Source organism: Heterodontus francisci, chromosome 46, assembly GCF_036365525.1.
Source record: "Heterodontus francisci isolate sHetFra1 chromosome 46, sHetFra1.hap1, whole genome shotgun sequence".
Lineage (NCBI taxonomy): Eukaryota > Metazoa > Chordata > Chondrichthyes > Heterodontiformes > Heterodontidae > Heterodontus > Heterodontus francisci.
Genome location: NC_090416.1, coordinates 6,541,467 through 6,553,436, shown reverse-complemented (window position 1 = coordinate 6,553,436; position 11,970 = coordinate 6,541,467). Strand labels below are relative to the sequence as shown.

The window sequence follows — 11,970 nt, the reverse complement described above, 5'->3', positions numbered from 1 at the left end:
TTGTAGCTTGTTATAGATGGGGGAGACCAGGAAATATAGCAAACGATAGTTACCGTGGAATGCGGGGACTGATACCAATGCAATCAAAGGAGGCTCCTGCTCTCTATCTTCCACAGGGGAATTACCCCCGGGATCCTTCTGAGGGGATAAAGATTCACAAAGTAAAGGAGAAATGTGATGAAATGATCTCTGTGTTTATTACCTCATGCAGACCCTGGGGACAGAGAGCGGGCCCGTTTTCGTTGTGCCTGCACCCAAAGCATCTCGTTCTCCTCCACCAGAAGGATGCAGAGGTGCTGCAAAAAAGACAGATTCCAACAAGCCACCCGACACAGTTGGCAGTAGGGTTCCAACATGATGGTCATGCCCGGCCAATGGTACCCGTTGTCATTGCTGCGGCAGGTGGTGACATAGAGTCGTCTAAGATCGTCATCCACACCACACATCCTGAAAGCTAAAGAGTAGGGAACAAAAAGGGCATTTACTCGTGGAAGCCGAGGGCATGGCTGAGGTACTAAATGAGCACTTTGCCCCTGATTTACCAAGGAAGAAGATGCTGCCCAATTCATGGTGAGAAAGGATGTAGTTGGGACTCTGGATAGGTTAAAATTGAGAAAGAGGGTGTATTAGAAATATCGATAAGGTAATGATAACTGAACGATATGCATGCAAGAATACTTGGGGAAGTAAGTTGGACATTCTGGATCCACCAGCAAAAACCCTCCAATCCTCTTTAGATACAGGTGTGGTTTCAGACGACTGGAGCATTACAAATTTGACAGCCTCGTTCAATAAAGGGTGTAAGGACAAGCCATACAACAGCAGGCCAGTCACTTTAGCCTTTATGGTGAGAAAGAGTTTGGAAACGCTAATTCAGGACAACATCAATAGTCTCTTGGGCAAATGCAGGTTAAGCATTAAAGTCAGTATGGAAGTCTTAAGTCCAAATCGTATTTAACTAATTTGCTCGAGTTTTTTGATGAGGTAACAGAGAAGGTTAATGAAGGATTTGTGGTTGACATTATGTACCTGGACATTCCAAAAGGTATTTGATAAAGTACCACACAAGAGCTTTGTCAGCAAAGTTAGAGACCATGGAACAAACTAGACAGGAACAACATAGATATGAAATTGGCTGAGTAGCAGGAATAAGAGTAGTTGCGCAGGTTTATTTATCAGACTGATGTTATGTATACAGTGGAGTTCCCGAGGGATTATTGTTAGGAACCTGGATTTTCTTGATTGACCTAGACTTGGGCGTACTTCAAAAAGTACAGATGACAAAAACTCTGCTTTGTGGTTCAAGAGTCACTGAAAATAGGTGTTAATGAGACTTTGCTCCACCCTTCCCCCATTCAGCTTCCTGTAGCTGCACCATGCATGCTCCACGCAGACAGACCATCTCCAGTGGGCGGGGCCTTCACACACGTGCGCGCTGCAGCCTTCTGATGGTGGAGTAGGCTGGTTTGGATGGTCTGCCATTGGCACGGAATAGGAAGAACGTGAAACATCATGCGTCATTATGCTGGAAAAATCGAACCATATAAAAGAATGAACAATACCCACTCTTACTCCCACACCTCATTTGGCTCGTCTAGATCAATATATTAATGGAAATAATTAATTGTACTTCATCTTAGGTTAAGTTAAAGATTGAAACATAGTCCAAATCGATCTGCCAACAGTGTCACGGCCTCGTTTTTTTTTCTTGTGAACCCCTGAACTCCATTTGGCTGAGTGGCTTATTGTCCTGGGATCCAACTTGCAGAGAGCTCGGAGGTGGGATGGGCAAGGGAGCTGCCTGCTTTGTAGACAATGGGGTGTTTCAGGGTTGGAGGCTGATTAGCCAGTCAGGTGAATCACTGAAAACCCCTAGTAAACTGTTTCTCCTTCCAAAGATAACACAAGGTCTATTTTTGTCAGCAGAACAGTTTGCCATTTTTCTGTACTTTGTTTTCTGGGAGTTCAGACAATTCAATTCAAGAAGAAATGTTTAAAGGACATTCATTCTCGACTTTCGATGTCCCCCTTTTTTAACGGTACAAAAATGATCCATTCCTCATTATGCATCCATTTGTGATATTTAGAGAGACAATGCCACAACTTTCGACAACTTTATTAGTTATAGCAGCATCCTGCTTGTTAGTAGTGACTCATATTCTGTACTGGGGGAGATGCTTTTAGGATCAGGCGTTCAAATTCCCTTCTACTTGTTCAAATACCTCCATGGCCTCACCCCTTCGAGCTCTGTAAACCTCATCTAGGCCAATCAGCTGCTGGGAACTAGGCATTTTTTCAAACTGAGGAGAGTCTGGGCAGCTGTTGTGAGCCTGGAAGGAATCTAGATCACCGGGGAGAGTATAAACTGAGGCCCAGACTGAGGGCCCAACACTTACATGAGGAGAGTTTCATCAGCAGCAGTGGGACAGGGTGCACTCGAGTTTGAAAATAAAAATCGAACTGTGATATCACAGGAAGGCCATGTGCTGATTTCCTGCCTTTGTTTCGCGTTGACCACATTTAGTGAGTTAGTCTAAAGAGAGTGGAATTTAAAATTGTATTTTATGAGTAAAAAAAGGTTAAGTAAAACATTCTAAAAATGTGCCTATATATAAGTGACGGCAACAGAAGTGTTGAATCGCTTGTAGGTGTTTCTTTTGACAAGTAGTCGGGTTTATTAGCAGTAGCAAGTTTTATTACCTAATGGATAGAGCAATAGCAGGGAAGCTCAGACCTCTCGAGTGGGACCTCCTGGACACTCCCCTTGCTCTGGACAGCCATACGTGCTGCATGTGTCGCCAGTGGTAGCTGCTGGAGCTCAGGGTTTCAAATGTTGAGTACCAGCTGGCGTCGCTGTGGTTTATCCATGAGGCTGAGAGCTCTTGGATCACAAGTTTATGAAGGTGGTCAACCACAGATTAAGAGTATGAAGAGAGAAACGAAATATGTGACCACGAGGCAATCATGAACAAAGAGTTAATTAGTGCTGTTGTTCCTGATTGGCATCTCAGTCCCCAACTGTATTGAGTTCTGAATACTGAAGTGAGTGATTTGTTTTGTCAGGTGCAGCCAAAGCCAACACCATGGCACCACGAATGGTTCAGCTGTACAGGCAGGAAAAAAGAAGACAGGAAGAGCAATAATGATATCAGGTTCCATTGTTAGGCGAACAGACAGACATGAATCCATAATGTTGCATTGCCTCCTTGGTGCCAGGTTCACTGAGTAGCTGCAGAGAATCCTGAAGGGGGAGTGTGAACAGCCAGTAGTCATGTTCAGCATCGGCATCAAGGACATACATAGAAAGAGGGATATAGACATGCAGTCAGCATCCAGGGAGCTAGGTAGTAAAGTAGCAAACAGGACCTCAAAAGTCCGGATTACACCCAGTGCCACACGCATAGTATAGAAATTGAAGGATAAAGCTTATGAATGTGTGGCGGAAAGGATCGTGCAGGACGGGGGGTTTTAGCTTCCTGGGGTTTTGTGACCAGTTTTGGAGGATATGGGATTGTTTAGGCCCAATGGGTTGACCCTAAACAGGCAGAATTCATTTCCTTGTGGAGTGATTTGCTAACGCTAATGGTGAGGGTTTGACCTAACTTGGCAGGGGTTTCGGAACCAGGAGATCATACTAGAGAGGAATACCAAGCTCCACGGAGAATTGGAAAATTACATTAGTGTAGGAAATAGTTTAGTGTAAGGGGCATTGCAGGATATGGTGCTGGGAAATGAGCTGGGCCCGGTCAACCTAGTGTCTGTTGGTGGGTGGGGGAAGGGTGGATTGGGGGTGCGGCATCTTGATAAGACCTTGGTAAGAGAGATAATCATAGCATAAGGCTTAGACTATTAATGCAGAAAAGTAAGGAATAAAATAAGGTAGACTGTGTAGATTGGAAGAGGACTAATTTTAATTATGCGAAGGAGTCCAGCTATACTTGAATGGAACACAAGACCGTCAGGAAGAGCTGTATTGGAGCAAGTGGAAATCTTTAAGGAAGAGTGGCTTCAAGTACAGGCTAAAAACATTGTAGCAATGGTAAAAGAAATGGGTACCAAGGAGGGGCTCCTTGTTTGACAAGGGAGGTAGAGATGACGATGAAACAAAACTAGAGTGTGTACAATGGATTTCAGGTAATCACATCAAGAAAGAACCAGACTATATACACTAGATTGAGAGGGGAGATGAAGAGGAGAATAGGACTGGCAGATAGAGAATACGAAAATAGAATGGCAGTCAACATAAAAAGGAACCCAAAGATCTTCTACCAGCATTTAAATAGTAAGCTAGGAGTACCTAACAGAGACAAAGTCTTTAATATATGCTTAGAGGTGCAAGGCAAGGCTAAAGTACCGAATGAGTACTGTGTATCAGTGTTCACGAAGGAAATTGAGCCTGAAAATAATATCCGTAGAAGCAGAGACATTAGAGGCAAGAGATAGGATAAAAATTGATAGTGGGAGGCATTGAAATTGTTCGGATTCTTCGGATTGACAATTCATCTGGTCCGGATGACTTGCATTCCAGGTTGCTAAAGTCGGTGGGTATTGAGATCATGGAAGAGCCTGCCAAAATCTTCAAAACTTCCCTAGATGCGGGGAGGTGCCCGAGGATTGGTGCGTGGCACATTTGTCACCCTTACTCATGAAAGTGTGTAAGGACAGTACTAACAAATACAGGTCTGCCAGTTTAACAGAAATCATGGGTAAGGGTTGGGAAACAATAATTGGACAAAATATCAATGGGCAGTTAGAGAGCTTCAGTATTAAGGATTGCCAGCATGAATTTGTAAAAGGTCGATCATGCGTGAATAAAATAATGGAACTTTTGATGAAATAACTTAGAAGGTTGATGAACGAAATGTAGGTGGCAGATGGAAATTAATACTGGCAAGTGTGAGTTGATGTGTTTTGCTGTGATGAGATTAACACAGGCTTGGTTTGAATTGGTGATTTCCTCGTGTATGAGTGGGACCCAATATCACTCCAACTCGGATTAACACAGGCCTGGGTTGTATTGACACTTTCCTGCAGTGTGACTGGTACACAGTAGCACTCCAGCTGGGATTAACACAGGCGTGATTTAATTGGCCCTTTCCCATTGTATGAGTGGGACTCAGTACCACTCCAACTCGGATTAACGCAGGCCTAACTTGAATTGGCCTTTTCCTGGCGTGTTGAGTGGAACTCAGTTCCATTCCAGATGGCATTAAAACAGGCTTGGACTGTATTGTACATTTTCTGGTATGTGAGTGGGACTCAGTACTACTCAACCAGAGGCCTGGCTTGAAATGGCCCTTTACTGGAGTATGCAGAACTCAGTAACACTCCAACTAGGATTAACGCAGGCCTGGGCCCTTTCCTGGTGCGTGAGTGGAGCTCAATACCACTCCAGCTGAGATTAAAAGAGGCCTGTTTCAATGGCCATTTCTGGTGAGTGAGTGGGACTCAGTGCCACGCCAGATGAGATTAACACACGCCTGGTTTTGAATTGGACCCTTCCTGTTGAGTGAACGGGACACAGTAACACTCCAGCTGGGATTAACACAGGCCAGTTTCAAACTCTCCCTTGCTTGTTTGGGAGTGGGACTCTGTACCACACCAGATGGCTGTAATACAGGCCTGGCTTCAATTGGACTTTTCCTGGTATGTGTGAATGGTACTCAGTACTACTCCAAATGGGATAAACAGATGGCACGGAAATAGTCCTGGCTTGTAATTCTCATTTCCTGGTATGTGAGTGGGACTCAGTACCACTCCAGCTGGGATTCAAACACGCCTGATTTCAATTGGCCTTTCCTGGTGCTGTAGTGGGACTCAGTACCACTCCAGACAGGATTAATACTGGCCTGGTTTCAGTTGGCATTTCTTGGTGTGTAAATGGGACTCAGTACCACTCCAGATGAGATAAACACAAGCCTTGTTTGAATTAGCCCCTTCCTGTTGAGTGAGTGGGACTCAGTAACACTCCAGCTGGCTGTAACACAGGCCTGGTTTCAATTGGACATTTCCTGGTGTATGAATGGGACACAGCACCACTCCAAATGGGAATAAAATAGACCAGGTTTGTATTGGTCATTTCCTGGTATGTGAACGGGACTCAGTACCACTCCAGCTGCGATTTAAAAAGGCCTCGTTGAATTGGCCCTTGCTAGAGTTTGTGCGTGTGGCGGGAGTGGGGAGGGGGGAGCGGTTTGGTGCAGGGGGACTTAGTAGCACTCCAGAATTTCAGTAACTCTGGCCTGGATTGTATTGGCCCTTTCCTCTTGGGCGAGTGTCACTCAGTACCACTCCGGCTGGGAATAACACCGGCCTATTTTGAATTAGACCTTTCCTCATGAGTGAGTTGGTCTCAGTACATCTCCAACTTGGATTAACGGAGGTCTGATTGTAATTGCCTCTTTCCAGTTGTTGGATTGGGATTCAGTAGCCCTCCAGCTTGAAGTAACGGAGCCCTGGTTTGAATTGACAATTTCCTAGTGAGTGAGTGTCACTCAGAACCACTACAGATGGGATTAACACAGGCGTGGCTTGATTTCGCCCTTTCATGGTTTACGAGTGGGACTCTGTACCACTCCAGCTGGGATTAACACAGGCCCGGTTGGTGTAGGTCCCTTCGTGGTGTGTGAGTTGGACTCATACCACTCCCGCTGGGATTAGCACAGGCCTGCTTTGTATTTTCTGCCTCTTGTTGTGCGAATGGGATTCTGAACCACACCAGCTAGTCCTAACACAGACCTGATGACCCCTTCCTGATGTTTGCATGGGATCCAGTACCACTGCAGCCGGTATTAACAGAGGCCTGATTTGAATTGGTCCTTTTCTGGTGCTGAATTGGGATTCGGTGCCCCTTTAACTGGGATTAACCGAGGCCTGATTTGAACTGGGCATTTACTACGGTTTGAGTGGGACCCAGTAGGACTCCAGCAGGATTAGCACAGGTCTGGCTGGAATTGCCCCCTTCCTGACGTTTGTGTTGGACTCAGTACCACTCCAGATGGGATTAACACATACAGGTTTGCATTGGCTCGTTCCGGATGTGTGAGTGGATGCAGTACCAATCCTGCTGGGATTATTGCAGGCCTGGTTTGTACAGTAACACTGCGACTGAAATTTAAACAGGTCAGGTTTGAATTGGCCCTTTCCTGATGTGTGAGTGGAACTCTGTGGCACTCCAACTGGGATTAACACAGGCCTGGTTTGTATTGCCAATTTCCTAGTGAGTGAGTGTCACTCAGAACCACTACAGATGGGATTAACACGAGCGTGGCTTGATTTGGCCCTTTCATGGTTTACGAGTGGGACTCTGTACCACTGCAGCTGGGATTAGCACAGGCCCGGTTGGTGTAGGTCCCTTCGTGGTGTGTGAGTTGGACTTGATACCGATCACGCTGTATTTAACACATGCCTGCTTTGCATTTTCTGCTTCTTGTTGTGCGAGTGGGACTCGGTAGCATTCCAGATGGGATTAACATAGGTCTGGGTTCAAATGGCCCTATCCCGATGTGTGTGTGGGACTGAGTACCACTCCAGATGGGGTTGACACAGGCCTGGGATGAATTGACCCTTTCCTTGTGTGTGAGTGGAACTCAGTACTACTTCAGATGGGGTTAACACAGGCCTTGGGTGAATTGGCCCTTTCCTTGCATGTGAGTGGCACTCAGAACCACTCCAGATGGGATTAACACAGGCCTGATTTCAATTGACATTTCCTGGTGTGTGAGTCGGACCCAGGACCACTACAACTGGGAGTAACACAGGCCTGGTTTGAATCGGCAGTTTCCTGGTCTGTGAGTGGGACTCTGTACTACTCCTCTTGGGATTAGCACAGGCCCGGTTTGAATCGATCGTTTCCGGGTGTGTGAGTTGGACTGAATACCGCTCCTGCTACGATTAACACAGCTTTGAATTTTTTGTTTCTTGTTGTGAAAGTGGGTCTCAGTACCACTCCAGCTGGTATTAACCAAGGCCTGGTTATAATTGGCCCTTTGCTGGTATGTCAGTGGGACGCAATACTATCCCAGCTGGGATTAACACAAGGTCCGTTTGTATTGGTCCTTTCCTGGTGTGTGCGTTGGACGGAATACCGCTCTCGCTGGGATTAAGACAGGCCTGCCTTGAATTTTCTGCTTCTTCTGGTTCAAGTGGGTCTCAGTACCAATCCAGCTCGGATTTACAGAGGCCTGGTTCAAATTGGCTCTTCCCTAGTATGTGATTGGGACTGAGTCGCACACCAGCTGGGATCAACACAGGCTTGGTTCGAATTGACCTTTTCTGGTGTGTGAGTGAGAATCAGCACCATTCCAACTCGGATTAACACAGGTCTGGATTGAGTTGGGCCTTTCCTAGTGTGTGAATGGGACCTAGTACCACTCCAGCTGGGATTAACACAGAACTGGTTTGAATTGTCCCGGGAGGAGAGTGTATGATTTACTGCTGCAGATTGTACTCAGAGAGATCAAGGCAGGAATTTCACTGACAGTTCCCACGAGGAGTGTGTGACTGATGGCCGCAAACTGTGTAAAACAGATCAGCGCAGGACTACTACCGTCTGTTCCTGGGAGGTGTACGTGTGATTTACAGTTGCAAGCTGTAAACAGATTTAATGGCAATAAATCAGAGTGTGTAACTGTGTTCAGTGCGAGATATTTGTAGCTGCATTTTCTGTGGGAGTTGCTGAAGTGGCAGCATTATTATTGGTCGGATATTAAGCAGCAGTTTTCTTTCAGTCAACCTTTGTGCTGTCTCCCACGGAACATCTTGAATGCCAATATGTGCATGGACCACTGCTGAGAACTATACTCTTAACAACGTAGTTCGCGAAATATTTCACCTGATTCTTTTATCGGTAGATTCTCTGCTGTGGGAGTGGACGTTGCTAATCCTATGCAAAGTAATAGCTAATTCACAGCATTCGGATCAAATGGATGCAATACAGTTGAAAGCTTTCTGTACGTCACAAAAGCAAAATGGTTGAACAGTGTCCGTAAAGGAGAGACCTGGCTACATTTGACTCCAGTCACATAGTGACTGTTCATGCCCTCACGACAACTTGTAGATGGGCATTTAGAATGCATTTTTTCATGACTTTAGTCTGTTTTTATACTATGGCAGAGGTGGAAACCAGATTGGAGAGATTCAAACAAGGAGTTCCAGGAAAGATGGCCGCAGATTTGAATGGAGACAGCGAGTACACGGACTTTAGAACAGAAAGGAAAGTTGGAGGTCATCTAGTTTGTAAGGACAGAGCAGTTAAGGTTTTATTCGGAGGAGAGGAGTGCCAACAGCAGAGTTCAAGGTAAGAGGGACAGTAACCAAGGACAGGCAACCGTTAGCAAGAGGTAACTTGGGAGCCAGAAAGGGATTCCTCCCCATCCATTCACACAGCAGTCAAATTGAAGTTCCAGATCTGTCCGCTCTTACGCTGTGACCAGCCCGCTCCCGGAATCCATCTTCCATCTATTTTCAGCATTCCTTCATCTGCACTTGTCCAGATATGAACATCCCCACCCACTCAGGGTGTAATAGAGACAGGCGGCAATGACTAAGCGGGTGGTGAGGGGGGCTGGGGGGTGGTGGCAGATAATCTTCTACTGACATGAGAAGGTTTCCAGCATCTGCTGTATTTCGGCTTTTGCAACAAGACGGCGATTTCTTTCTGAGCACTTGTAAGGAGATGAGAACCGAAGAAGTGTCGCTGGAAGAGAGACTATGGCTGATGTTCCTCCCGCCCCCGGTCCTGTATGGGAATCTGACACTCCTCCTCTCTTTTTGTTCAGTCGTCCAAATGTTACCTCTTTCACACCACCCTGTTGCTCTTTGGCGTGTACGCCCACCCCATCAGTATATTGTTGATCATCCAGTTATCAGTCGCCTCTTACCTGTTGTCCTGCTGCACTTTGGCGGGAATGGCCCCTCCCCCAACCTCCCTCCCCCCACCCCCCCAATTCGACAGAGTATTTCCGGTCATTCAGGTGTCAGTCACTTCATGCCATTGTGAATAAATATTCTCTGGAAACGCTGGGACGGGCCTCTGAGCAGCTCTCAATTAATTTGTTTATTCAGTAATTGAACAATTGATATAACTGGATATTTCACTGCACTCTTGAGCTGCTGTCTGAACTTGGATTGTGTTGCCACATAAATAAACGTGTTTGTGCAGCAACTTACATTCCGCAGCATCCATCCGACTTGTCGAAATATATGTTCTGAATCACTATAATGTCCGATATCAGTTCCTGTAACGGTATAATATATGAATTCTATAACATTTAACAACCACAGGAGTATGAAGCTGCCAGATATGGTGAAGAGTAAAATCGCAGATTTCTTTCTGCTCTGCATCTCTGGGTCACTGCGATTCTCTCCCTTGCTCTGACCCCTCAGTCCTTTACGGACTCGACTGGCCACTAAAATGTGTCTGACTGTCAGAGCATTGCAAAACAGAATTACAATGAATGGGAGCAATGGGGTTAAAACCGTACCAAACCAGGAAAATCCCACCCATCCAGGCTCTGTGAACCAGGTTGGCTTTACATTACAGCCCCAGGGTATATTGCCAATTATCTCCGCAGGCTCATATGCAAAGTAGAAGGGGACGTTTTCTAAACAAAGTAGAATGCAGGTTGTTGTTAGAATCACCGTCGCAGTTTTCCCGGTGCAATATTTTGTTTTCAGCTTCTGGCAACAAATGGCCACAAATCGATCAATGGAGAAAACGACGGTGAACCACACTGAACAGTCAGTGGCTGCACAAAGCAGAACAGCGATAATACTACACACAGGGGTGATATCCAGGAATGTTCCCGGGAAATTATTAAAAATGATCCGCCAGAGTATGACATCAGTGATAATGGAGAGTAGATCCGCCATTGCCATAGCCACCAGGTAGCGATTTGTGCAGGTGGAGAGTCCACACTTTCCCCAGGACAGGATACCAATCGCCAGTAAATTAACTGCAAGAGACAGAAAGGGGAAATAAATCCTGGGAATTACTGATGGAACATTCTCCGTGCCTGACACACTGAAAAGGCAGGATTGTAGCACCAACAATGCTAGCCTGGGACGGTTCAGTGCTTCAAATGTAAAAATCTCAAGCCCAAATCCAACCGCCCTCTGACCTGGGCTATTTCTGGGTTTAATCGTGTGGGGACAGGAAATGGGCAGATAACCATTCACAGGAGGCGTATTGGAAATTTAAATATTAATAATGAGGTTAGAGGTCTCTGGGCTTGATTTTGTTGCACCCATGGGGATTCCAGCACTGGTCTGGAAAAGCAAGGAGAAGACTGCCTTGGCTTATAAGCGTTCTTCAGGTGTCATTTAATGGCGCCTGTGCACTAACCCTGATGGCGGATCCCTATCTTTTAAAGACGGTGATTCCACATCCAAGAACTGCTGGGAACTCACTATGATAAGCAGCACCAGTGGCAGTGGACAGAACACGGAGAATTTTATGCTTTCCCACGTGGTGGGTTTTGAGGCAGGGAGAACGGGGCAACCCTATTAACATTGCACCTCTTTGAAAATTAAGTCTGGGTGGGGAGACATGTGAATGCGCTTCACACCTCGCTGCCAATTGGGACCTCATCTGCCTCATCCTGCCTTCACCATGGTAAGCACAGTGGTGAGTAGGCCTGTCGCCACAATGGGAGCATGGCAAGACCAAATGAATGGAGTACTTACCAACTCTGAGAGGGGATGGTGTTCTCTCCTTAAAATGCTCTTAGTGCCTGAACGACGGATGTGGCATCAAGGCCCGCTGAGAACCACCACACGTCCTTGCTGCTGTCCCTATACAGTACCCTCCCCCGCGATCCCACCCTATGATACCCTCCCGTCCACCATACCTGTAGCCTGCGTCCAGCCCCATTTCTAAGCCTGGACGTATGCTCTATGATCTGCAGCCATTGCTTTCCATGCAATGCTGCTGCTCAGTTAAATAACTGCCAGTGTCTGATAGGCCGCCAG

General features: G+C 46.2%; 1 protein-coding gene across 1 annotated transcript; it reads right to left on the bottom strand.

Moving 5' to 3' along the window:
- Positions 1–10,044: 10,044 nt before the first annotated feature.
- LOC137356775 (probable G-protein coupled receptor 139) lies at positions 10,045–11,872 on the bottom strand. Its single transcript, XM_068022533.1, has 2 exons — positions 11,833–11,872; positions 10,045–10,955 (listed from the first exon to the last, which is right to left on the bottom strand). The coding sequence occupies exons 1-2, from the start codon at positions 11,870–11,872 to the stop codon at positions 10,045–10,047; spliced, it is 951 nt and encodes a 316-aa protein (XP_067878634.1).
- Between the last annotated feature and the right edge of the window lie 98 nt (positions 11,873–11,970).

Excerpts from the sequence above, each read along its gene's own strand:
- LOC137356775 (XM_068022533.1), bottom strand. The coding sequence starts at position 11,872 with ATGGGGCTGGACGCAGGCTACAGGTATGGTGGACGGGAGG. Across the intron at positions 10,956-11,832 it reads CAGGTATGGTGGACGGGAGG|TTAATTTACTGGCGATTGGT; the intron begins GTATCATAGGGT and ends TGTCTCTTGCAG.